The following is a 26,492-nucleotide window of genomic DNA, read 5'->3' as shown; positions in this document are numbered from 1 at the left end:
TCAGACTTCTTTTCTAGGAAGCATAGGGGCTGCCATCTGCATTCCCTTCTGATATTGCCTCTTGTAAATAGGAACAGCCAGGGGCAAGGAAAGGCTAAGTAGGTTGAGAATGATGCAGTTCAGCATGTCCTCGCCCAGGCTGTACCTTCCTTTTCAGGGATGGACCCCGGAGGAGAGCAGGTGGTGTGGCAGGCCAGTGGGTGGGCAGCCCGCATCATCCAGCATGAGATGGACCACTTGCAGGGCTGCCTGTTCATTGACAAAATGGACAGCAAGACATTTACAAACATCCATTGGATGGAGGTGAATGACTAAAGCTTTCCTGCTGCATCTGAGGACCCTGAAAACCAAGACACAAACATTTTGGCTTTAAGCTGGGCATGTCTTACCTGGCATCCCCTTGGTATTGGCTCTGCTCCGACAGAAAACAATGGCCTGTCAAAGCATGCCTTCCTGAGTTGGAGGAAGATGTTAATGTTTGCCCTGAAATGAGCTATGGACAATGTATTGCCTTCAACTTGAGAAGAAAAATAACTCCCCTGAAGGAGTGGACATTTCCTGGCAATTTTGTATGGAGATAAAGATGGGGCAGGGGCAAGTAAATAGCCACTCTCAGTAGACATGATTTCAGAAGAGCTGTATCATCTGTTCCCAAAGCCAAGATTAGATAATATAGTCCCCAAACACCTGAAAGCTGTGTTTTAAAATGTGGATTAGGGCTGTGGTTGATCGTCTTCACCAAATTCTTACATTTACAAAGGGCTCAAGTGTGTTACCTGCATAGTCTCCATTTGTTTTGGATACCAGTTTGCCTGTGGAAGTAAAACACAGGACAGAATGTCCCCAGTTCAATGACAATATTAACGTAACTGAGTATTCATACATTTTAACAGGTTCAGATACAGTTTAGGTCTCCAGCTTTTGCTTTCCACCTTTAACAGACCTGGGGAAGACTTTTCTGCTGAGATCTCTTAGGCAGCTGGTACTTGGCTCATTCTTTGGATGGAGGCCATGGAGCAGGGCTGGGGGAGGGGTGATATAGGTTTCCCCACGATCTGAAAGAAGAGTGTTCTGATGAAACCTTTCCTAAGCTGAAATAGCATAAATTAAAGAAGCAGTTACCTTAGGACACATCTTGCTAACAGATGCACAAAATAAATGGAGATAAAGCACAGATTGTCACAGATACAGTTCAAAACTGTGGTGGCTTGATGCTGAGCGCAGCTCCCAGGTAAGGAGCTTGACGGTGCCACTCTGGCAGCTCTGAGTGCGTGCTGCTTCTATAATGGCTCACTGCAAAACAAAAGCTGAATGCTGTTTCAGCTTTCACCTTTTTCGTAGAAGTGAAAATCCTCTTCAAATTTCTTTCCATTAGTGAAAACAGGTACTAATATAGGTCTTTCATAAAAGCAAAGCAGTGTAAAGTGAAGTTACAAAAAGTGGGGGATGCCTGTAGTTGAGAAGGAGCAAAGAGCCTCTTCCTGTCACAATTAGGGCAGAAACAGAAAGCAGAACTTGTGCTTCCTCGTCAGCACACTTATTCTGAAAAAAATAAATTAGCATGATGGTGACCAGTGTTTTAGCTTTAAGATTCTGTCACAGCTTTGTCAAGAGGTTAAGGAACTCATTTCTTTTGATACTTGTCTTACCTCATTTTTATGTTGAGTTTTGCCATGCAGGTACTCTTACCAAAGTCCTCAAAATCCAAGTACCCATAGAGTAAGAAGTCCAGTAAGTTGTTTAGAGAAAATGTGTTTTAAACAGTAGTTAATTAAATGACCCCAGGAAAGACCCATTTTCCCCCATGGCTTTCTCTAAACAGCCAAGCCTGGGGGCCTGTGAGGCCAAGCAAAAGAGAACTGGCTCTCTGTGCATCACACTTCAGAAAGAAACAGGGCCCAGCACTGCCCTGAGGTGAGGACAGAGACTCAGCCACCTGGGAATCTGTAGTGAGCTCTCACGTATACTGAAAACACGTATCCTTAGGAAAGTTAGAATTCAGTGAGCCTCCTTTCTATTGGACACTGTTCAGAAGCTCCTGCAGGATGGCATCAGAACATTCTGAAGATTCCTTACAGGCTCTGCGGTTAACAGTCCTTAGTAATGCCTTTGTAATGCAGATCGGTAGTATTTGCCTGAAGCTTCCTGAAACAAGGCCTAAAAGTAAATGATTGCCCAGGGTGGACTGTGGAGAAAGCCTGAGACTACGCTGCTGACAATATATGAAATTTACTGTTGTAACCAAATCCACATACAAGGAAGGATTTGATCAACTGGCCCAAGACACTACAACCCAAAGACAACAAATTCTTGCATTTACAAGAAAGAAAATCTCTCCCACCTTGGCCAGAGATTATCAGCTGCAAAACCACACAGATCACCACCTTGAGCTAATAAAAGTTGTAGAAGTCAATCAACTTCCACAGCGAAAATCAGTGTAGGCAGAAGGCTTAGAACAGAATTCCCAGGTAGGGAGGAAGTGAATTTCAGAGCAAGCGCTTAGGGAAGGAAATTCCTCTGCACATATTAGCCACATTGAGCATAGCCACCGTGCCAGCCTCAGTAGTGAACAGAACATTCATTTGCCCTGTTACTGGTGGTAGAGAGATAAATGGAAAGGCAGGGCAGCTGTGAAGGCTGTGACTAGAGCTGTGAGGATGAACCACAGCAGTCCTACAGTTTCTGCTAACCCCTGTGACTTGCCAAGGTGTTCAAGCAGTAGAAATAAGGAAGCAGGTTAAGAAAAAAAAAAAAAAGGCAAGAGCCTTCTGATTTAAGTAAAGGTAACCAGACACAACTAACTAAAATGAAGCAGTACAAGGAGGGGGTGGTTTATAGACCAGCAATTGGCGGCTGAAGGCACATAACTAATCAAGAATATAATAGGGGAGCTCCTGAGTGAGTGACAAAGATCCCAGCCACAGTGACATCTGGAGGTCAGGCCTGCTGATCCACCAGCACTGGAGAGGAACACTGGGCCTAAGCCTTCAAGGAACCAAGCAAAAGTTAAACACCACAGTGCAAAGCTAACAAGATCAAGAGGGGCCACATAATCAGCTCTGGACCATTCTGGTTGAAGATACAGAGGAAGAATGCTAGGTTTTGGAGTGGGAGGAGAGCTACAGCAACCAGATGCCAGGCTGCTTCTGCTGCCCCTCAGACAGCACTTCCAGGGCTGCTAGCTCTGGAGCCTTGGCTGTCTCACTATCAGGAGTCACAGATTCAAATGGCCCCAGGGGCTGAACAGGAAATGCAAAGGAGTGAGGCAGTCCGGGTGGGGACGCGTGAGCTGGAGACCACAGTCCTCCTATGAACAAGAAAGGCCCTGCTCAGCTGCAGCTGATAGGCTGCCTCATGGGGATTCAGGTCCAGCGTTCCCTAAACTACTGTTTCAGAAGCCAGAGATCTAAATTTTTATGTCAACCTGACTTTAAATATTGGCAGCAGACCAAACCAAAGCACAACTGCAGGCCACGTCTGGCCCACAGGCTTCCCAGTTTGCAGCCCCTGATCTGTAGGCTGAACAACAAGAATCGCCCAAGTCCCTTAAACACCCCCACCGCACTTCTGAGGCCTTGGGGGAAGAAAGGCCTCGTGAACCTAACTGGAGAACAGGCCCGGAAACTGCAGCAGCTGGTGACGTTCCTGTTTACTTGCTACTCCACTGAAAAGGGAGCAGACCCCAGAGGATCTTTCTAGTAGAAGCAAGGGTGGCCTTCAAAGAGCCCCAGACAAGAGTCAAAGATGAGATCACTCAGGTGGCTCAAGAAAGGAAAAGGATTTATTAGCCCCTTTCCAGGACAGGGACCCGGGGGCAGTGGCCGGGTTCAGTGTTCTCACATTCAGAGGGAAGAAAAGGCAGCAGGGAAACCCGACTGACTGCCTTCACTCGTTCTCATCTATACAGCTTTGTGCTCACAAAAACCATCCTCTTCTCCTGCAGGGAGGACACAGGGCCCGGAGGGAGAGAATGGCTTGGCTTTACTCTTGGCCTTTACAGACAGAGCCGGGGCTGGGGACCCAGGGCATCAGCCATTCTGTTCATATGGAGCAAAACTTGGGTCTGGAAGGGATGGGCAGCGGGGCTCTGGCCAGCCATTCCGAAGGTCTGCTGCACCAAGCCCGAAGCACGGGCTGCTTCCGCTCCTTGACGCTTCAGGCAGATCTTAACTTTATTTATAAACAAGACGAAAATCCAAGCAGCATTAATTTAGGGGAACAAAAAATGGTTTAAAAAAAAAACCATGGAGGGGCAGGACAAGGAGGTGGTGAGCATCCAGAAGAGGAGGAGGAGGAAGCAGGAAGAGCCAGAATTCCACTGGGTGCCGAATGTGCTTCTGCGTCTCCGCGGCCGGGGAGGCCCTTCCTTCCTGCTCCCCCAGCTGATGGCCAGACAGCAGAGGGGATGCTGTAGTGACTTTAGGACAAGCCCTGGAGCCCTGTCTGGCCACTGCCATGGGGAGTACCATGGATTGACCCCAATCAACTCCCACCTTCACCATCACGCATGTGAAGAAGGTTTTAACTCTCCTGTCCAAAGTCCTCTGAGAATTTCTTCACTTTCAGGAGGTCATCTGCATTCACGGTGGGCCGAGTGGTGGCCAAAGACCGGAGCATGTCCGACTGCAAAGACAAGTGCTTGTGGGTGAGGGAGGCTGGGCTCCAGGGCCTCAGCCTGCCTTAGTCTCAACCCCATGCAGTCCAGGGTGGGAAGAGCCCTGCCGCCGAGGTCACGCCCCAGCCCCTAATGCAGAACTCCCGTTGCCTGGTTTCTGCCTGAAGGCCTCCTGGGGTAGGGACGCTCCCCTCCTGAGGCAGCTCATGTCATTTCCAGATGGCCTACTTCCGGTTGAGAGAATCTAAGTTCCCATTGTTTCTTAACTCATGTGAGAAGCTCTTTTCCAACTGCACGCCCACCACACCAGGCCCAATGGCAAACACTTGCCACACAGAACAGGCAAGACCAGGATAAGGAGAGGCCAAGAACAGTCAGATGAGAGGCTGCCTATGCAACTGCACCAAATCAAACCATGCTGACAGACATTTACTGGTTCCTTCTGTGTACAAAACAAGCTCTGTGTAGTCCTCTCTCCCAGCTGGCCACTTACCATGCAAACCACAGGCTCTAAGAGTTTGTCACCGGGGACATCCATCCAAGTCATTTCCATGGCCCCTGGGTCCCCTGGTGAGCATGGGGTCAGAAGGTCGTCGATCATAATGCTAGGGTTGGTACGGGAAGGGCCACAGACCTGAAACCAAACAGGAGTTTGACTGGCTGGAGGGGTTGCCCCATGGCATTTGGGGAAGGGGCGGGACGATTCAGGTTTCTGAGTCCTGAGCAGAAGGTAATAGCATGGTATGAACAAATGCCTGGGTTTCTAGATCATCAGTCTGATCTGACTGATGGGCTCCTTCAAACCCTTGGGCTGGGCAGTCAGTGTGGCTCCAAGTCTGATTTCAGAGGTTCGTGATCAGCATGCTATTCCAGCTACTATTCTCTGGAATCTCAATCTGTGGCCCAAATGCCTAGAAAGCTTCCTCTTCTTCATCAACTCCATCAAATCTCACAAGTGCAGTGACATCAAAATGTTTTTCCAACCGAAGGCTGCGTGCTCCATCGGCAACATCTCCCCAAATATCCCCAAGGCTCAATCCCTCCCGTCATTCAACTCTTGACTCAGTGTCACCCAGTGTGGCATATCCTTTAAAAGTGAAACCTACCCACACCCCCTCCAAACCTCAGAAACACCAGACCTCCCTCCCCAGCTCCATCTTCCCCTCATTACCCTCTAAGAAATGAGTCTTTGTTTGTTGTCTGTCTCCCCCACTAGAAATGAGGCTCCTGTAGGGCAGGGATTTTTGTCTGCTGTGGTCACAAGTGTCTCCCCAACACCTAGAACAGTGCCAAGCACACAGTAGGACCCTCGGCGACACCTGACAAACATCTGCTGTGTGAATGGAGTTCCTCTTCATGGTGTGTGATTTTGCACCCACTGCTTTCAGACATGCAGCAGGGTCTACCACGCACATCAGCACAGTGCTGACGGCAGGGGTGGCAGAGGTGACAGTCACGGTGCCCTGTCCTCTAGCATCACACAATCTGAGATGGTCGCCCTCCAGCCAGAACTGCAGGGGAGGTGGAAGCAGGTGTAACCCCAGCCCCTGGAGTCAGAGAGTTCACCATGCACTTACCCTTGGCTCCCCAGGAGACCCAAAATGTGTCACCCAAGCAGCCAGAAAGCCAATATCCCCTTTCCTGTCGACACTTTCTAAGCAATTCCTTGCTGGCCCACTCACCTTTTTGAAGTGTGTCGCTGACTGTACTTTCCTCACGGGCTGCATGAGGGAATCCCGCACGATGATGCTGATGTCTGCGCCCGAGTAGCCTTCTGTCTTCCGGGCCAGCTCGTGGATGTTGGCGTCTGTGAGGTTGTGAGGAGTGCTCCCCAGATGCAACCGGAACATCTGGGCACGGGCAGCCTCCTCCGGCAATGGGATATAAATTCGCTTTTCAAACCTAGAGAGACAAGCACATGGCACGACTTGAGAGCGGATGGCGGGATGGTCTCAATGGAGAGGCTCGGGGGGCCCTCCAGAAGCCGGCTTCACTAAGGGCTCTGCAGACACGGAGAAGCCGCCAGAGAAACGGGGTCAGGCTGCACCCCCTGCTGCCAGCAGCAGGTTGACCACGGCTGGAGACAGATCTCGGCCCCTGGCTCCTACTGGGGAACACTCACCTCCTTCTAATGGCTGAATCCAAAACCCACGGGATGTTTGTGGCACCAAGTACCAGAGTCCCATCATTGTTATTCCCCACCCCTGTGGAGAAAGGGAAACACAGACGCCAACTCAACACCTGCAAGGATCAGTCAGAACCTGTGAGAAGGACCTCAGGGACTTTGCGTCCTGAACGGGAGCTGTTCCTGTGACACCACCGTCAGGAACCCGGCTGGCTTTAGTTGGGTGAAGAGCCCTACAGCCCTGCCTGCCTTGGGAGGGGCGGAGAGGTGGCCAGCCAAGGCTGCAGTAACCTCTCCTCAATGAGAAGGAGCTAAGAATTGCTTCTCCGATATCCCCTCCACTGAAAGGACAGTCAGATCCAGCCACAGCTAAATAATGACGCCCTAGGCTGGCTTTAGGGGGGGACGAGAACCAGGGAGGGGACCCGGGACTGGCACACACCCTGCATCTGGACCAGGAACTCCGTTTTGATCCTTCGGGCGGCCTCACTCTCATTTTCGTTGCGGGATCCGCAGAGCGAATCCACCTCGTCAATGAAGATGATGGAGGGCTTATGTTGCCTGGCCAGCTCAAACAGGTTCTTGACTAGCCTGTGAGGGTGAGACACAGGGTTGGGATCCAGACACCTGCACACATGCCCAGCCGGGGTCCCAGGCACCACCTCTCCTCTTGCCCTTCCCTCGGAGAGGCTGAGACGACAGAAAAAATAGTGGTAACAGATCCTCTGGCAGCACTGCACTGAGAGGAAGAGCAAGCCTTGGCAACAACTTCAAATCCTGGCAGCCCCGTTCATTAGCTCTGGTCTGAGGACAAGTCACTTCCCTTCCTCTCCGCCTCAGTTTGATCATCTGCAAAATGGGAGCCGGTGTGGGGATAAGTTAACTGTATAAAGTCCCCAACAGAGAACACTCAGCTGAAACCCAGTTACTGTGAGCGCCTTTCCCTTCCCTTCATGAGGACTTATGGCTCCCAAGTTCCCTTCCAGTCTCCGTTGGCTCTGTGAGGACCGTGTCCCACCTGACGAGCTAGCAAGATACCCCTCTCCCAGCTACTCTTCCCGGCCATCACAGCGGCTCCTCTGGGAGGTGATTCCAAGGGCAGGGAAGCTGGACCACGAGCAGCTGCCAGGGCTGCCAGGAGAGTGGAGCCTGGCGGCTGACTTACTTCTCACTCTCCCCCAACCACTTAGACATCAAGTCTGAGGAGGACACAGAGAAGAAGGTAGAGTTGTTGGCCTCCGTTGCCACTGCTTTGGCCAAGTAGGATTTCCCTGTGCCAGGGGGTCCGAAGAGCAGTATTCCCCGCCAAGGGGTACGCTTGCCTACGAGAAAGAATGAACTCAAGTGAGCTTCTTCCTGACTGGGAAAAGGGAACAGAAAAAAGCAGAGGAGCCTCAGTCATGGTAAACACAGAAATGAAAAGTTCTACATGACAACTTTGCTCTAGGAGCAAAGGAGCAAAGGGAACTAAATCACCTGCCGAGGGCTTGATCCTAGCCCTGGCTCATGACCCCCAGGACCTGGCAAAGTGACACTGGCTGGCACTGGTTCCTGACCCTGCCTACCACTGAGATGGTCAAGTCAAAGTTCTAGCCACAAAAGTGTTTCTGACACTGAAGAGAAGCCAAGGAGTAGATGACTGTGATGAGCAGCCCCTGGGCCCTTGCCTGCTAAGGGCAAAAGGGAGCCAAGTCACCATCTGCCACCTGGACACCTTCATAATGGGGGCCCTCAGCTGGTGGCCTCAGAAGTCTGATTTTTCTTTTTTTTTTTTTTTGGCCACGCCACGCGGCTTGCGGGATGTTAGTTCCCCGACCAGGGACTGACCCGAGACCACAGCAGTGACAGCGCAGAGTCCTAACCACTGGACCGCCAGGGAATTCCCAGAAGCCTGATATTTTTGCATCTGGGCCTAAAGTGGCTCAACTCTTACCTGTGAACAAGTGTGGGAATTTAATTGGCAAAATGACAGCTTCTTTGAGGGCCTCCTTGGCCCCCTCCAGCCCGGCCACGTCATTCCACCGAATGTTGGGCTTCTCCATCACGACAGCACCTGCAAGATGAGGGCAGAGCCTTCGACCTGGAGCCCAACTCACCAGGGGCTCCTTGCCACGTCCCCCTCCCATCACCACAGGCCTCAAGCCTCTTACCCATCAGCTGTTCTTGCAATTTCTTTTTCTCTGGATTATCCCCTTCACTGTCACTATCGCTGCTGGGAAAGGAGACAGAAGATGACAGGCTGGAGCAAGAGGCAGTTGGCAAGGGGGCTCTCAGAGCAAGGCCAGCCTGGTGCTAAAAAGATGCTTTCCCTGCTCAACAGTGGTGAGAGACCCACAGACAGGCACCTCAGGGACGTCGGGGCCACACATCATCAGCACTCCCCTCTGGATCCTCCAGGATCCACTCTCATAACCCACCCTCGCTTCTTTGTCAAGGACATAAGAATCGTGGCATGTGTCCTCTCTAGAAGGCTGGTGAGGGACCTGTGCTCTGGCTGGACTTCAAGAGCAGCCAGGCAAGCACTTGGAGCTGTTACTGGCCTTTCATAGGGACTCAAAACAGGACAGCAAGTGGCTGTGCCTCCAGGGCCAATCCCTATTCGGACATAAGTAACTTGCCATCCTTAAAACTCTTCCAGCCCTCCTGAAGGTGCTTGCCCTCCTGCCCCTACCTCAGTGTGTCTCGCACTCTGGGCAGTCTAAGCACAGGCGTGTCCTCTCCGTCCAGAAGCAGGGCCTCCCACTCTGGGGAGGCAGCTGACACACCACCTTCCTCTCTCCTACTCCCCAGCTGGGCACCCTCCCCTCACCTCCAGGACACCACTGGCCTTTGTGCTCAAAACACAGATGGGAGGTGACAGGCTGTAGAGGGAACACGGCTTTAAAGTCAGAAACAGAGGCCCCGGGTGTGGGTCCAGACTCCATCAAGTACCAGCTCTGTGGCCATCCCTGAACCTCTCTGAGTCTGCTGCCATATCTGTCAAATGAAGATGAGAATAACAGCAGCTGACATTTATTCGATCCTTACTGCGCTCCAAGCCCTCTTCTCAGGGCCTTACCCGCATCGTCTCATTTGCTCCTTAGAGCAACACTAGGAGGGAAGTCCCACTACCTTCCTCCTCCTACAGATGAGGAATGTGCAGGCCCAGGAGGGTCATGGCACTTGTCCAAGGTCACACAGCTAGGAAGTGGCAGAGCTGGGCTAGATCCTCAGAGTCTGGCTCCCCACCTTGCCCACAGCTTTTCCATACAGATCCAATGAGATGATGTATTGATAAGTGGAAGTTTCCTGTAAAGTGCCTGACGAAGGCAGCTGCAGGCATTATCACTATTATGAATAGAATTTCCCAAAAGGAAGGTGCCGGGAAAGTCCACAGCAGCATCAGCACGAAGACGACGGCGACACAGGAAACAGACACCTGTTCGTGGGGGCTTTGGTCCCCACCAGGTCCTCCGCTCCTCCGTACTCACCCCTTGCTCTCGCTCTGGTTCTCTTTGACTGGCTTCTTGCCATGCTTCTCTTTATTTCGTAAATAATCTTTCAGCTTCTCTGCCCGGTCTAGGTACTGCATGCACTTGGCTCGAATGCTCTCCTTGGCTTTGTCGCTGTGTGCCTCATCTGCAAAGAGGAACCACGTAGGGGCCCCTGCGAGCCCCCGTGTGCCCGCCCTCCTCTCGCAGGGGCTCTGTGGCTGGGGAGGACCCCACGTGGGACTCACATTTGATAGCGTGCAGGAAATACTCCACGGCATGCTGGTAGAGCCGGAGGGCCTCCTCGTAGTTCTTGGCTTTATCCTCTTCTGTGGCTTTTGTCACCAGATCAATGGCTTTCTGGAAAGGCAAAACATATAACCCAGTGCTTCCCAAGAGATCCAGAAAGCCCCTGGGTTCCAGGCAGCAGGAATACACTGTTAAGAGATATTGCCAGGCCCGGGACTCTGTCACAGACCTTTATGTTGGCCTACTTGTCCAATATCAACTAGAAAGGCCCTGAAAGGAAGCTTTAAAAGACAGCCGTTCCTTTTCACAATACACTCATACAGTTAAAAGCAACCTCCTTCTCAGTCAAGCAGAAGCCTGATCATGTATCTCAGGTTAGGGCTCAAAGGGAGAGTTCACAGCTTTGGGGGAAAGGGAAATAGACCTGGACTGAGAGCCTGCAACAGGGCAAACCTCAGAACCAACTGATTGCTGTGTGGTTCAGCGTGGAGGCCAGAAACCGCCCTTGACCTCATGGGCCAGAGAGGAGCCAGCCAGCTAGGAAAGTCCTCCACCGACCCAAGAGTTTTATGAGATGGACTTAAAGGGATCTCTGCTTCTTTCTACTGGCCCAACTCACTTCTCTAGGCTGAAAAGAGAAGATAGTTTCCCTAAAGTTGAGACCTAGGGAAGGGATGCTTAGACGTGTGATTCAATACACCAGTAGATCCAGGAAGAAAAGTGTGTGCTTACTCCAGAGGCATATATGAGCTGCCAGTGGAGGGGAGCGATCCTCTGGAACCTCCTAAGAACTCTGTGAGAGCCTCTGTAAACCTTTAAACCCTGTAGGCCTGTACTCTGTCCTGAACTTAAAGCATGCTGGATCTTTCAGGCAGCTGCCCCACGACTACATATCCAGTTTTAGAAACCACAGCTTTACCAACCTGGGAAGCACTACCAGAATTATCCTCTGCAGGCTGATAGAGCACTAGACACCAGGCAGGCAGAACCCACTGTATACACACAGTTCCATCCACAGTGAACAATAAGCCTCCTGACCAGCTCTTGGCAGGGCCTGGGCATCTGTGCAGCCCTTTCTCATCTGAAAATAAGAAGTCTCAGAAAGACACAGGGAGTGCTACAGAACAAACAGACTGGGATAGATTAGGCCAGGCTGATGCAAAACAAACTCACCAGGTTGAAGAGATGAGGAAAGGTGAGTGTTGGCTACTGTTTTCAAGCTTCAGCTCCCTACAATACTTACAAATAGATAATGGCTAGGCACCCTGAACCTTCCTGCATAATTAGTTTAACCACAAGCTTCACGTGTCTACTCTCCTCCACGAGGCCCTTCCTCCAGATAGACATGAAAGGGGTGCCCCCATCACCAGTGGCTTCTAGTTTCACCAGTGGCTTCTAGTTTCCAGAACACACACCCCCAGTTCCTTGGACTTTTCCACTCTATACACTTTGCTTGGGTCTGTCCTTTTGTAAGGGGGGTTCAGAACAATACTCGAGGTATGCTCTGCCTCTCACATGGCAAGGCAGGCCCATCCCCTCCCTCCTTCTAGATACTCTATTAATTATTGCACCTCAGAGTATATTCGGTTGTTCTGGCAACCATAAAGAGTTTTTCACATACAAGAGGACTGAGTTGCAACTTGGAGACGAACAGTTTTGCATAACAGCATGGAAAGGTGACAAATAAAACTACCAGCCCTGCTGAATCTCTGCTAACAGGTGTGCCAAAGGATGAGGATGGAAGAAAAGGGTAACAAAGATGTGCTAACAGAGGAGGTGGCAAACTTTCTGTAAAGGACCAGAATGTAAATATTTTAGACTTTCCTGCCATACAATCTCTGTTGCAACTACTCAACTCTGCCTTTGTAGCCCCAAAGCAGCCACAGACAATATGTAAATGAATGAGCAGAGATGTGTTCCAATAAAACTTTATTTATAGATACTGAAATTTGAATTTCATGATTTTCACATATCATGAAATATCCCTTTTTTCAGACACTTAAAAACGTAAAAACCGGGTTTCCCTGGTGGCGCAGTGGCTGCGAGTCCGCCTGCCGATGCAGGGTATGCGGGTTCGTGCCCCGGTCCGGGAGGATCCCACATGCCGCGGAGCAGCTGGGCCCGTGAGCCATGGCCGCTGAGCCTGCGCGTCCGGAACCTGTGCTCCGCAGCGGGAGAGGCCACAACAGTGAGAGGCCCGCGTACCGCAAAAAAAAAAAACAAAACAAAACGTAAAAACCTAGGACACGATGTTAAGTGAATGAAGCCAGTCACACTGGACCACATATTATATAATTCCATTTATATGAAATACCCGGAATACGGAAATGCATAGGGACAGAGAGTAGATTAGTGTTTGCCTAGGGTTAGGGGAAATAGAGGGATCAGGGGGGTGATGAAAGTGTTCTAAAAGTGATTGTGGTGATGGTTGCACAACTATGAATATACTAAAAGGACTGAACTGCATACTTTAAATAGGTGAATTGTATGGCATGTGAGTTATATCTTAATAAAGCTGTTCTTCTAAAAAAAGGAAAAAACATTCTTATCTCACAAGCCCAATAAAAACTGGGCAGGTGAGATCTGCAGGCCATGTCTGTCGACCCGTGTGATAACAGCTTCTGCTGGTGGATGGTGGGGCTTGGCTTTGGACTCCAGCAAATTCCTGGCTTAGTACCCCACTGTATTCCACGCCTGTTCCTCTCTTTTTGTCCACCTGGAGTAACCATTCCTCCTCCACCTCCAGTTACCTGCATGCCCCCCCATCCTTTGACCACCCAGCCAAATGCCTCTTCTTCCATGACCTCTTGCCTAACTCCCCCAAGCACTGTGTCTGTCATCACTTAATGAGCACTTAGTATGTAACCGACACTGTGTTAAGAATGCTTTACCTGACCTACTCAATCTAGAACCACTATCACAACAACCCTATACAGGGTATTACCCCACTTTACTGACGGAAAACCCGAGATTCCAAGATCAGCTAACGAGCGCCCAAGGTCACATGCTAGTGAGTGGCAGAGCCGAGATTCAAGCTCAGGTCTGAGGCAAAACAGTTTCTGTTTTCCGGCCCAGCATATGCCGGCAGCACCTGGAGAATGGGTCAGTCATGCATCCAGGTGGCGCCACCCCAGCACCACCCGACGCGATCTAGGGAATGAATGAAGGGTCTTTGGCCGAGAAGAGGAAATCGGAGACCGTGGAAGGAGCGGGGGTTTGTTCGAAGGGAAGCAGGAGGAGGAGGAGGGGAAGCCAGCGGCCCGACCGCGGGCCCAAGCTTCCCCGGTGTCGCTTGTGAGGCCCGGGTGAGGCTGATCCCCAGGGCAGTCCCGGGGCGCCGGCTACATGTAGCGGCCTCGGGGCTCTGCACGGCCGAGGGAGCCGGGCGTTCTGGACGAGAGGCGACCCTCGGCTCCGAGCGCGAGAAAAGAGAAACGGGCGGAGGCGACGACAGGGCGACGGGGCGGGGGCGCGAGGCCGGGGCTCCGAGGAGGCCGCCCGCCTGCCCGCTCGCAGGCCCCGCCGCGCCTCCTTCGGCCTCCTCAAGCCGGGCCGGGCCGCGCCGCGCCGAGGTACCTGGAGGGTTGACGTTGTCATTTCATCTCCTGGGTCCGCCCCACACCCCGCGGCGCTGCTTGCAGCCTCGGTCCGGCCCCGAGAGCCGAGGAGCTGGTTCGGCGCGGGGACCGCGGCGCGTCGGCGCTGGGCGCGGGCAGGGTGGCCGCTCGCAGGGCAGCTGAGTCCGAGGGCAAGCGAGTAGCGCGGCCCAGAGCGGTCGGGCCCGAGCCGCGCGGCTGCCCCCCGGCGGTCACGACCGGCACTGCAGGAGCCGCTCCCCGCCGTGGCTGTGGGACTAGGGCCCGGACGGGGTAAGGGGCGTGTCGGGGGTGGGGTGGGGCGGGACTGGGGGCCCGAGGGGGCGGGGCCAGAAGCAGAGCGGAATGGAATCCTCAAGTCCTGGATCCCACTTTGAATAAAACAGCACCTATAGGGCAGTTTTTACTCGCACAATAAGCCTGACTTTCCAGAGCTTTGGGTTGCTGATGTTTAATAGGGTATAATAATAATTAGTATCTACCTTGTCTGCCTTTCGGAGAAAATGAATGAGCTAGCTAATGTAAACAGTGTACCCCACACTGGGGCTCAGTCCCTGGTAACGGGTTATTATGAGGCCGGTGGCGCTGTCTGAAGCCAATTCTGTTTTGCTTTATACTACTTTTCTCCTTAGGAAAGTGATTTTCTTAGGCCTCCAAAGCTGGGGGCTCTACCCAGGTGAACTTAGGTAGAACAGATTGGTTGTTCACATTCATTGAGTTCAGCATGTTTAAAAAACCAATAGGAAGGATCTAGTAAAGAAAGCTAGCCAACGGAAATAGGACCAAAGCCTAGGTGGGTGGATTGGCTGCAGACATTACAGTGGAAGCAGAGAAGATAGTTGCCTACCTAGGCTGGCCAGAAGGTAACAAGAAGTTAGGAGAGTACCTTTGGATGGACTCTGTTTTCTTGGTGAATTAGAAGGAAAGAGAATCTGCTGAGAGAGAGGGAGAGAAGGTAGAAGGCCTGGGGTGTGAGGAGAGTAAGGATGGTTTGAAATCATTTCAAGTGAACTGTGTTAAGTGCAAACCTGGTAAAGGGTGGCAACTTCCATAAATGTATAGAGATGACAATTTGCTTTGGATTTTTCTCCCCGGTACTCGGCCGCTCGAGTGCGGGTTCCTCCATGAGGCTGCCTTGAAGATAGAGCATCAAGGGAATTCACAGGTTTGGTGAGTGTGGTACTACAATGGAATCAGAGCCAGGTAAGGTGGGAAGTGAATAGGGAGAAAGTAAAAGTGTCAGTGGACTAATTGAGGACTCCAAAGATTGAAGGATAGTCACAGTGGGAACACACTGGAGAGGGATGCTTCAGTTTTTAATTTTGGAAATGGCTCTGTTTCAGGTATAACACAGTCGAGGGGCTACCATGGGAGCTGGAGGATGGGTGACATGGAGCAAAAGGGACCATCATCACACACGGGGAGTTCAAGGAACCAAAAGGCCCGGTGCTGAGCATCCCTGTGGACACTGGAGTCAGGATAATGGCAGGAGTGGCAGGACAAGGCCTTTGAGGAGTCTGGGTGAGATGAGGAGGCAGACACCCTCCAAATCATGGCTTCTCAGCTTCTACCCTGAAACACTGCTCTTTTAGACACTGATGGCTGAGTGGAGAGGCTTTCATTTGATGTCTGGCACCAATGATGTTATGTTATAGTCACTATGCTTTTGCATCATTGAGAGCACAGGGCTGGGGCTTTTCCAGGGGCCTGGCACAAGACAGATACTCAGTATCTGCTGGAAGAACTAATAATTAACTAAAGATTAATAAGCAAACAAAAGAGAGGGACCTAACGGGTGGATAAGCGTGAAACAGAAACTGAGAACATATTAACTCCACTTATTTGATAAGCTGTTCCAGATGGAAGACAGAATTAAAATGAAAAGTCCCTACAATTAGAGAAGTTTGTATTAGCCTGCTAAGGCTGCCATAACAAGATACCACAGGGTGGCTTAAACAATAGAAATATATTTTCTCACAGTTCTGTAGGCTAGAAGTTCAAGATCAAGGTGCTAGCAGGGTTGGTTGGTTTCTTCTGAGGCCTCTTTTCTAGGCTTGCACATGGCCACGCTTTTGCTGTGTCCTCAAGAGTTTGTTCACATAAGCCATGGTATCTCTTTTTCACATTTCCTCTTCTTATAAGGATACCAGTCAGATTGGATTAGGGTCCATCTTAATGGGATCATTTTAACTGGATCACGTCTTTAAAGGCTCTATTTCCAAATACCTTCTGAGGCGCTGAGGGTAGGGCTCAATGTATGAATTTTGGTGGGATACAGTTCAGCCCATAGCAAGGGCTGGCGGGGTTGAGTTCCACTGGCTGTGTTCATCTTCCCTTTGTTCTGCCTACTCTGCTCTGACCTCTTGCTTAGCTTGTCTTGCGTGAGCCTGCTGTCCAGACACTGCTTTACAAGGCAGAGCTTCCGGGAGGAAGCCGCGCCTCCTAGAGGAACTTCTGTCCTTCCGATGGGAAACCAGAACTCCTCCCCGTCCCACTGGATCACTGGTCGTTGACTTTCTTCTAGGATGCTAGCTTGAAAACAGGCTCTGAGGACACCTCAGTTCTGCAGTGGTGTTGCCATTGCTGGGGTGGAGGTGTGAATGGAGGAAGGAAAGGGGGAATAAAGGCACTAAATCTAAGTTATTTGTGGGCTGGCACATGGAGCACGTTTAGGCTTGATTCTGAATCAGATCAATAACTTCATGTTCTTTTTCACTAGAGCAGAAATCAGATTCTCAGCTCCCACATTTTAGGTAGAAAGTCATTGACTTGCAAATGCCCAATTCCATTTGCTCTTTTTATTTTTAAGTAGTTGATTTACAATGTTGTGATAGTTTCAGGTGTACAGCAAAGTGATTCAGATATATATATATATTTTTTCAGATTCTTTTCCATTATAGGTTATTACAAGATATTGAATATAGTTCCCTGTGCTATGCAGTAGGTCTTTGTTGTTTATCTCTTTTATATATAGTAGTGTGTATCTATTAATCCAAAACTCCTAATTTATTGCCCCCCCTTCCCCTTTGGTAACCATAAGTTTGTTTTCTATGTCTAACTCTATTTCTCTTTTGTAAATACGTTCATTAGTATCATTTTTTTAGATTCCACATATAAGTGGTATCATATATCTGTCTCTATTTCTGACTTACTTCGCTTAGTATGATAATCTCTAGGTCCATCCATTTTACTGCAAATGGCATTATGTCATTCTTTCTTATGGCTGAGTAATATTCTGTTGTATATATGTACCACATCTTTATCCATTCCTCTGTCAATGGATATTTAGGTTGCTTCCATGTCTTGGCTATTGTAAATAGTGCTGCTATGAACACTGGGGTGCATGTATCCTTTTGAATTAGAGTTTTCATCTTTTCCGCCCATGTGCCCAGGAGTGGAATTGCTGGATCTCATGGTAAATTTATAAGTTTTTTAAGGAACCTCCACAGTGTTCTCCATAGTGGCTGCCCATTTGTTCTTTCTTGCACAGCACTTTTCTATATTGGGTTCTGTTGATGCTGAGGATGTGGCACTTGTTGTAAACCCAAGCTTGGACCAGTGAATCAACTCTCCTTAGCCAATACAACCTCATAAAATCAGACTATACAAACTCCAGCATTCTAGGGCTCATGCCAAGCAGTAGGTTCTGAGCAATTTGTTAAGGAGCTTCTTGGTTGGGGGCATGAACAGTGTGGAGGAGGAGGAATAAAAACAAGGTTCAGGGCTTCCCTGGTGGCACAGTGGTTAAGAATCCGCCTGCCAATGCAGGAGACACGGGTTTGAGCCTTGGTCCAGGAAGATCCCACATGCCGCGGAGCAACTAAGCCCGTGCACCACAACTACTGAGCCTGTGCTCTAGAGCCCGCGAGCCACGACTACGGAAGCCCACGTGCCTAGAGTCCATGCTCCAACAAGAGAATGGACAAGAGAATGCAACAAGAGAAGCCACCGCAATGAGAAGCCCATGCGCCGCAACGAAGAGTAGCCCCTGCTCGCTGCAACTAGAGAAAGCCCGCGTGCAGCAACGAAGACCCAACACAGCCAAAAATAAATAAATAAAATAAATAAATTTATAAAAAACAAGGTTCAGATGAGTAACATTTTGGAGAGGTAGGGCCAGGGCAAAATTCTGCTGAGATATCACACAAAGTGACTGATACTGAAATAAATGGAGCAGTGATCTCCAAACATGATTCTTGAGAAACCATCTCTCACTTGCCCCTCCTCTGTGTGACTCAAAGTTTGATAAAGCTCAGATTGATCCAGTGATTAAGCTCCCATCACACAGATGGTCAGTGGTAGAACTAGAACCGAAACTAAGTTTTTAAGAGTTTGGAATTGTCCTAAATCTGTTTAAAAATGGCACCAGAAGAGGCTAAGATGTGACAACCAAACACATGTGATACTGGATAGGATCCTGTGCCATAAGGGAAAAGGAGACATTGTTGGGACGATTGGAGCACTTAAGTGGGGTCTGTGGATGGGTGGCAGTGTTGTACCAAAGTTGACTTCCTGATTGGGAGGGCTGTAGGGTGGCAATACAGGAGAATGTCCTTGTGTTTATAAAGTACACACTAGAGAATTTAAGGGTGATGAGCATCATGGCAGAAAAAGACAAGAGAGAGTAATGGAACAAATGTGGTAAAATGTTAACAACTGGGAAATTTGGGTGACACGGATGTAGGAGTTCTTTGTACTGTCCTTAAACCTTTCCTGTTTAAGTTTGAAACTATTTTAACATTAAAAAATGAAAAAAAAATACAAGTCTAAAAGCAGTTCTTTTATTTACAGTATAAAGGTTACAAAGGTATATATGTATTTATATATATAATACACTTAAGTTGCAAATTTCATTGTAATGTACAATGCTCTATGTTGATGTGCAACTCAAGGGAAAGTGTTGTCTATGCATTATACTTACACAGTACACATAAAGCTTTTTTATTATTACGAACACAAATACTGCCCTGTTTTATGCCATGGGTTTTGATTTGGTAGTCTGGTGATGCCAGAAGACTTGAGACCTAAATTTTAAACAACACTTAAAAAGAAGTCTTGTTTAAATACAGGGTTCCAAAAGGAAGGAAAACACCAAAATATCACATACCTCTAATTCTTTGTAGAAGTGTCATCCTAGCTTTCTAATAAGTCTTAATACTTAAAAAAATGTGAGTTGCATAGGACAGAATACATACAAGAGGGTATAATAAAAGTTTGCACAGATTAGCCAAAACAGGCCTTTATAGGTAGTGGTTTGCCACATTATTTTCTAAAGGACCTTGGGTCTGGTACCACAAGGGAAATAGATTCTTTGGGCACCCAGGTCTTATCATGCTGAATCCATCCAACAGACTGTAAACATAACACTGGAGTCCTAACTAGAGAAAAACAATCAGAAATTGGTTCTTATGATAGGGCAGGTTTGCTTTAAGGTGTGAAGAGTATCATCAAGACTGATGATCATGCCAAACCCAAAACTTAGTTTAGATCATTTCTCCTCCTTCAAATTCTGTTAATTCACAAAACAGAGGTGAAAAAATGTAACTGACACCCACCTGAACAGGACTGAGATAGAAGGAAAGCACTTCTTCCAACCTAGGAGGAACAGACACTTAACATGACAATAACTTATGTGCTGGTTCCAATAGTATACAATCATTAGCACCTGATTGTCAAAGGGTAGGTTTAAAGTAAAGACCAAGACATTGAAGGCATGACCTAATTTGTGTGCACAACTCCAGGACGCTGAAAACCAAGGGGAAGGAGCCCATGAGACTGTGTTCCCTAAGCCATTCCAATCACTGACCTCTCAGGGCCTTTCTGGGCATGACAAAGGATGTTGCCTGAAAGGCTGCCTCTAGTGATAGATGGAAGGCAAGCTAGATGGAAAGGGACTGTTACTGAAGGAAAACATGGAAAAATTCACACAACTGCTCTTATTTTTTTTTAGGTGCCCTTTCTACTGAGTTTGAATGTCTGAGTGTTCTAGAATAAGTGGAATTTTGCTAAGTTTTAAATATCTTCATTATTTTGATCTCTCAAATGGAGCAACAGTCCATCTACCACATGTAAGGACTTTCAGCAAATGAGATGTTTAAAGGCTGCAAATGTGAAAATGACTGGGTCAGCACAATCTATAAAGTGGGTAGATGAAATATACATTTATCTTTTCTGTTTACAGTTAAAAGAAACTTTTCTTTAAAAAGACTTTCTCATTGATCCACTTTGGGCAATGGAGCTAACTTTTTGTCGTTGTTGTAATTTATCTTACTAAGGATATTCTACACTAGTCTCCTTCACAAACTAAAGCCTGATTTTGAATTAAAAAATGATGCATGATGAAAAGACCAACCTACTAAAATGTGCTTGGAGTTCTTTCATGCTAGCATGGATCAAAGACTGAGCATCCTTTTAAATATTTTCCAATTTGCCAGATAAGCAGAACTGCAGATATGCTTTGGTAAAAATATGAGGTGGTTAATTACTTAACCTCTGACTGATAAATAGATGGCATGGTGTGATTGAGAAGTAATGGATTATGTGCTACTTAAGGGCAGGAACTTTCTTTTGGACCTTTCAGAGTGCCTGTGAAGAACTGTACATTAATAAATGCTTATTAGATGAAAGAATCCATGAATTAATATATCATTAATTAGGTTTGCAGTTTCAAAAATTTCTCTAGGGTCCCAAAGAACCTTTTGTCTATTCATAAGAGACTTCTATCACTTTGGAAGAGGTGATAATCAGGTTCCAAAGGTGTACATGTGACTAGGATAAAGAGGGACTCAAAAACTTTTGCATTTGTGTCAATGGCAGGGAGGTAAGATTATTACAAAACTGAGTAAAGTACTTACAGGACTCAGAAGTTAGAAATCTACCACAATACCTAATCTTACAATAAAATGAAGTATCATTTCTCTGTTTTATCCTTTTAGTTTCAACCAATCTATTTTGTGGCAATTCAAGGATTACAGTTCATTTGGTAGATATTTGTTGACTACAATCAAATGTTCATTGGAGAGCAAGCAATCATTTACAAACGGCATATTTATGCATTATATCAAATGTAGATTCACTTTTAAAACCAGAATATGCTTTGGTTCAGTCACCTAAAATGGAAAGGAAGAATAGAGGTGACAAGAAATAAAGCTCACGTTTATCAAGTTTATAAAAGAAGAAATCTTGTTAAAATATTTTTCAAGTTAATACACAACAACCATTCTTCCAGTTGGCAGTTTAACTAGTGTCAAAAAGAGACGTGTTCTATTGTCTATTAATTGTACCTTACTTTAACTTGAAATTATCACTGATCTGCTAGATGTGTGTATGTGTGTGCTTTAGAGAAAGGGTTTCAAATCAACCACTTAAGTAGTCTATTACTAGTGTAAAATAAATTTCACTGAATATCCTTATACCATAGGAATAGCTATATTGCTCAAAAACACATAATCCTGATATACAGCATAATTATTTTAGAATTGTCTGTCATCATACATTTATTGAGTGTCTCTATGCCCAGCACAGTGAAATATATAGCTTAAAAAGGGGGGCAGGGGTTGGGGGACTGCTGCTGTCAGTTTTTAAAGACAGTATATATAACAAAATAATTGTAGATTATCAAAAAATTAAAATAGGGACACAGAGAGAATGGTAGCAGATGTCAGATTCCTCTACTTTGATCTAATGGAGAAAAAAAAAAAAGCCACAATAAGAATTCAAATTTAAATGAAAGAGATTTCCAATCTCAAGGTAGGATATAATACCACCTGGCACGTAATATACCTGATAGAGATATATAAAACAAATGAATATGACTATAATCAAATTCAACTTAAAGTTTAAGCAGAATCCCAAAGAAGTCTCTTTTCCTTACACAGATACGCAGATCTCAATATGCTTTGAGACCAAAGAGATCCAGCATTTTACTTCATTGGATATTGAAAGAAAACGACCTTTGGCTTTCTAACCAGCCATTTCATTCCTGGCGTCAACAGTGGATGGCAGCGACATGGAAATGTATGCTGGATATTTGGATGGTTTAAATATTATGTACAATCAATAGCTTATAACCAGTGAAAATAATAAGAACATAATTCAGCATAAGTGTCTAAGATACAAAATAAGCAGAGAAAGTGCTTAAGTCTACAGGTCTTCCCTGAAAGCTTCAAATATGTTTAACTCTTTGAGTAAGTAGGGCTTTTAATAGATTTTGCATAGCAGCTTACAAGATAATTTGAATTAAAAATATGGATATAAATTAAACAAGGAGACCTGGAGGTTCTCTCAAAATTAAAAAAATCCATTATAACCTTTTCTCAAAAGTGGACACACTTTTGTCCATCAAAACCATTTACAATGAAATGTGTTTTTTCTAGGAGAAACATAGTCTTGTCCAGATTCCACACAGTTTAAATTTTTTTTAAAGAGTAAATTTTGGTTTATTAGCTAAGTGCATTTAATCGGCTGAAAAAAGCTTTGTTACCATTCTGTTAGGAGGATAAATTAAGAAAATAATCAGTAACAACTTTAATCATTTGTTGGTTAGAGTGATTTTTCCACTTATAAAAATATAATAAATAATTTGATCCCTCCTGCATGCAATAATTTTCAATAACAAACTTTGTGAGAGTACAGATGATAAAAACAAGCACTATCAGACTTTAGCTAGCCTAAAAAGTGCTAAAACATGGCTTTAAAATAGGTGAATGACATTTAGAGTAGTATTCTTGATTCCTGTACATGTCCCAATATTTAATCTGAAACTCTACTAGGTAGCTGAGTTTATAGTTACAACTACCTAATAAATACTGTATAAACATACATTAAAGTATTTCTTCATATAAAATATTAGATACTAATTTCCAGGTAAGATTTGTTTGAAGACTTCAGGAAAGGACTCACCTTTTCCAGAAAAAGTATAATTGAGCCTTTTCTTCCTTTCCTTTTTTTTTTTTTTTTTTTTTTTCCGGGGGGAGAGGGAGCGGAGACGTTTTAGAGAATGAGGAGGAAGAATTTTCACACACCAATTGGCTGCTCGTAGGCGTCTGTGTGGAATGTGGAGAAGACATCTAAGCCCCGGTTCCCGAGGGCACGAGGAGTGTCCATCGGAATGAGGGGGCACTACTATGCAGCTCCTTTCCACTCTACACATGGAAGCCCACCACATTCTCAACAATTTTCCTATTTCAAAATGAAAAAGAAGTGAAAAGTCAGCTGTTCTATAAAAGATGTGAAATATCAAAAATGCCCCTCTTCAGTTATCACTTGCAAATAATTTGCCACATTCTGGCGTCTTAATACAAAATACCTATTTATCAAGGCTGTCCCATTCATAAAAAGCACTTCATTTGTGGTTTGAAAATCCCACAAACACAATTAAAGAACAACCTGGTCACCCATGATTGGAAAGCCGCTGAAGTATGTTAAACAAGCAGCTGAAGGGCTCTTGCTCTTGGGGCGCTAGTGGTCAAAGGAAACCCTCCATCCACTTTCATTTCACATCAAGACTCAAAAAATACTAGAAACCTATGGATCTTGGTGCTATGACAGCTAAAGCTTGAGCAAAATGAGCCGAAATGCACACAATGCTTACCTCTCCTGCCCACATTTTAATCATACCTTTTAACAGATCTTTTTCATAGAAGGAATGAGCAGCGTGGCTCAGAAGTTCTCCCAGAAAATATTCTCAGTGGCTTAGCCTTTCATACTAACACAGAAAACCTCACCAAATGGCTTTGCTGCAAAAGTCTGTGACTGCATTGTTCGACTTCTCAGATTAATAATACTCTCACTGCCAAAAGTGTCTAAGCTCCCTTATCTGAGGGTATTGTGTGTTGAAATTCTGCTTCCAGAAACCATAGCTGGATCTTCAAGATTCTTTCTTCTCTGATTTGCAAATGTATCCCAGATGGAACCAAACTTAGATTTATGAATTTTCAAAACATAAAAAAGCTCTTAAAAGATATATTCTAGTCTAGATTTCAATTTCCAGTTTTAAGTAGATCAGACTTTGGGGACTGGAGCTGGGGGAAGAACTCATTTATGGAGCAGAGGGAAGACAATGAGGTTACAATGTCCAACTAGAACTCTCTCTGCTCATGAGTCTCCTCTTTTATATGTCCCACCTATAGGTCAGTCTGCACTCAAACCAAATAGCTCTTGCTTTGCAAATAGTACATTTGTGGGTTTTTGGTGTTTTTTTCTTTTTCATCTTTGGACTGCTACGCTTCTCCACCCTCCATAGTGCTCACGTCCTCTTATGGCATTCCTGATAACTCTAGTAAATGAGAACTATTCCTAGAACTTTCTTCAGAGAGCAGAGAGAACATCAAAGTCAGTGTTACCTTTTCTTTAAGATCTGGGGACTGTGCTAACCTTGACATTTTATATAGCTATTATACTATTTTAAATGTTTTCAGATATATACTCCTTCATAGTTAGGAAAAAGAAGCTGAGTTCTCCAGTACCACAAAATCAGCAATCTTACTGCTGCTATGTCCTAATGATGATATCTGACAACGCTTAGCAAAGCCCAGGTAGCTGTTCCATGGTCTCATCACCCTGCCCATTGTAGGATGCATCACTGAGCCAGCACTGAATTAGAGTTGCTGACGGATGCCACTCTGCTGCCACAGAGGGAGAGGGCCAGGGCCAGGATCCTGCATGGGCTCACACAGCTCAAAGCAATGTGTCATGATGTTTGTGCTAAAGAGCGAGCTGGCTTCACTGACAAATGTACTCTTTTAACAAGCTGGCTCTCCAGGATTTGTCTTCCTTAAAGAGATCTGCCAACTAAAAAAGATAACGCACTAAGGAAACCCACCTCAAAAATTATTCTTCAATATTAGATAGATGGTCTCCCTGGAATGGCAGTGATATCCAGTCATTCAAACTAATAAAGCTCCACTAACCCTAACCAAAGGCACATTTGGTAAGCAATAAAAAATGGCTTAGGCTAAAATGAGGATTTTCTTTTAAAATAAATCTTATCCCCTGGCTCCTACCAAAGATAAAATCAGAAAATCCTAAAACAAGCAAAACTTTTCTTTCAAAGCAGTGTTTTCCAACTTGTTTTTCAAGTTGGTCACTACTAGAAAGGGAGTGGAAGGCAAGGTAAATCAAATCTTGCAAGTTCTAAGTCTTAAAGTTAGCACTTATGAGTGGCAAAGCTTGTGATGCAGTGGGAAGTGATGGCCAGGGTGGGATGCAGGGAGAGCCATGACAGATGAAGAACCCTTTGGTGATGCAATTCAAGGACTTCCTAGGGTAGAAGGAGTAAGTGAAGACAGTAAAATCCAACAAAATGTATAAACTATATGGAGTGACCAAGAAGCACGGGCTGCTGCAAACTAGCACCTGGTTAGAGATAGCTGTCCTAAGCAAAAGATCAAGGCTAAGCCTGAAACAAATTCTATTGGAAGAAGAAGAAAAAGAAAAAAAAAGAAACTATTAGATGTTTGATTATGTCCAAAAAGAAAAAGAATGAGCCACCCTTCTTATCAAGGGAAATAAACCTAATTACTTAGAAACCACATTATGAAACTAGACAATAAATCAACAGCCTTATTTTGGAGCTTACTAGAGTCCTAGAATTTCTGGCAAGGTAGTTTGAAAAAGGCAAGCTCTTCTTTAAACATGGTTACAGTTCAGCAGTGATTTGTAGGTCCTTGTCAAGGCACTGTGCTGGAGGAGAGAGCAAAGAGCTTTCTTTTTGTGCTTTTTTTTTTTTTTTTTTGAGGTGGAAATACTTCTTGTGACATTCAAGGCTCTTTACTGATTTTTTGCTGCTCATACAAGCAGTCCCATGCGAGTGACTTTGGCCGACAAGAATGTGTGCAACACAAATACTATCGGCTTCGGACAGGAGTGCAGGTCCATGGTCTGTGGAGAAAGGACATTAATTATCACTCCTATATACAGATGCTTTAATAAACAAACATGCAAAATAAACAAATTTGGACATGATGTTCTACTTTTTAAAAAGAACCTGGATAATGGATGTGCCAGATTTATGGCAACTCTTCGGAACTTAGAGCCGCAAATGGAAGTGTACTCTGAAGTAAGGTTATTCTATGTCAAAATTAAACACTAGTGTGAAATTTCACATCCACAATTAGGACACTATTGGTGGTGTACTAGATTTCACCATGCCACGTAGGAAGATGTAAAGGAAAGAGGAATATCCTATATGGAAACCACTGACTGTAAGTATATTTCCCAGGGGGAATCACAGGAAATTCAGCTGAAGTGTGACCATCTATGTGTATGATTTTTGATACCCCTTATCGGTTTGTGGTGGGAATGACAACCCTTGAAGCTAGTTGGGAGGGCTAGTTATACCTTTCTAAGCACAGGTCTCTAATTTGGACAGCTGACATCAGATGAACAGGCTTTTGAAGTCCATGGCTATCCATAGTTTCCTCAAGGTTCATCATTTA

General features: G+C 46.1%; 3 protein-coding genes across 7 annotated transcripts in view; 1 reads left to right on the top strand and 2 right to left on the bottom strand.

Moving 5' to 3' along the window:
- Window positions 1-19,789, top strand: part of COG8 (component of oligomeric golgi complex 8) — a 29,068-nt gene extending 9,279 nt beyond the window's left edge. Inside the window, exon 2 of one of the 2 annotated variants that reach the window (XM_089902408.1) lies at window positions 158-19,789. In XM_089902408.1, the coding sequence (XP_089758534.1) occupies window positions 158-315 (158 nt within the window). In that variant the 3' untranslated portion in view covers window positions 316-19,789. The remainder of the gene's footprint in view (window positions 1-157) is intronic. The other variant, XM_089902409.1, reaches the window with a different exon arrangement.
- On the bottom strand, window positions 3,764-14,239 carry VPS4A (vacuolar protein sorting 4 homolog A). 3 transcript variants are annotated; one of them, XM_089902415.1, is made up of 12 exons: window positions 14,036-14,239; window positions 10,459-10,570; window positions 10,211-10,358; window positions 9,672-9,716; window positions 8,891-8,952; window positions 8,674-8,793; window positions 7,906-8,062; window positions 7,183-7,331; window positions 6,738-6,819; window positions 6,298-6,517; window positions 5,109-5,249; window positions 3,764-4,623 (listed from the first exon to the last, which is right to left on the bottom strand). In XM_089902415.1, exons 1-12 carry the CDS (start codon window positions 14,054-14,056, stop codon window positions 4,522-4,524), a joined length of 1,359 nt encoding a protein of 452 aa, XP_089758541.1. In that variant the 5' UTR covers window positions 14,057-14,239; the 3' UTR covers window positions 3,764-4,521. The 3 variants fall into 3 exon arrangements, with proteins under 3 accessions (XP_089758541.1, XP_022439041.1, XP_022439042.1); XM_022583333.3 differs by lacking the exon at window positions 9,672-9,716; XM_022583334.2 differs by lacking the exon at window positions 9,672-9,716 and having other exon boundaries at window positions 8,891-8,949.
- Window positions 18,823-26,492, bottom strand: part of SNTB2 (syntrophin beta 2) — a 101,311-nt gene continuing 93,641 nt past the window's right edge. The window contains exon 7 of one of the 2 annotated variants that reach the window (XM_022583340.2): window positions 18,823-25,935. In XM_022583340.2, coding sequence (XP_022439048.1) covers window positions 25,843-25,935 — 93 coding nt within the window. In that variant the 3' untranslated portion in view covers window positions 18,823-25,842. The remainder of the gene's footprint in view (window positions 25,936-26,492) is intronic. The other variant, XM_089902414.1, reaches the window with a different exon arrangement.

The sequence above is a fragment of the Delphinapterus leucas genome, chromosome 20, assembly GCF_059928025.1.
Source record: "Delphinapterus leucas isolate spDelLeu-1000000601 "Yukka" chromosome 20, BTC_Dleu_Yukka2, whole genome shotgun sequence".
Classification (NCBI taxonomy): Eukaryota; Metazoa; Chordata; class Mammalia; order Artiodactyla; family Monodontidae; genus Delphinapterus; species Delphinapterus leucas.
This window is presented reverse-complemented; position numbering and strand designations above follow the sequence as displayed.

Bases quoted from the DNA above. Each gene is read 5' to 3' on its own strand.
- VPS4A (XM_089902415.1), bottom strand. From the start codon at position 14,056: ATGACAACGTCAACCCTCCAG. The intron at 10,359-10,458 runs GTGAGTCCCACG...TCCTCTTTGCAG, and splicing joins TTTCCTGCACGCTATCAAAT to ATGAGGCACACAGCGACAAA. The intron at 9,717-10,210 runs GTGAGTACGGAG...TTCATTTGACAG, and splicing joins AACCAGAGCGAGAGCAAGGG to ATATGGCAGCAGACTCAGAG.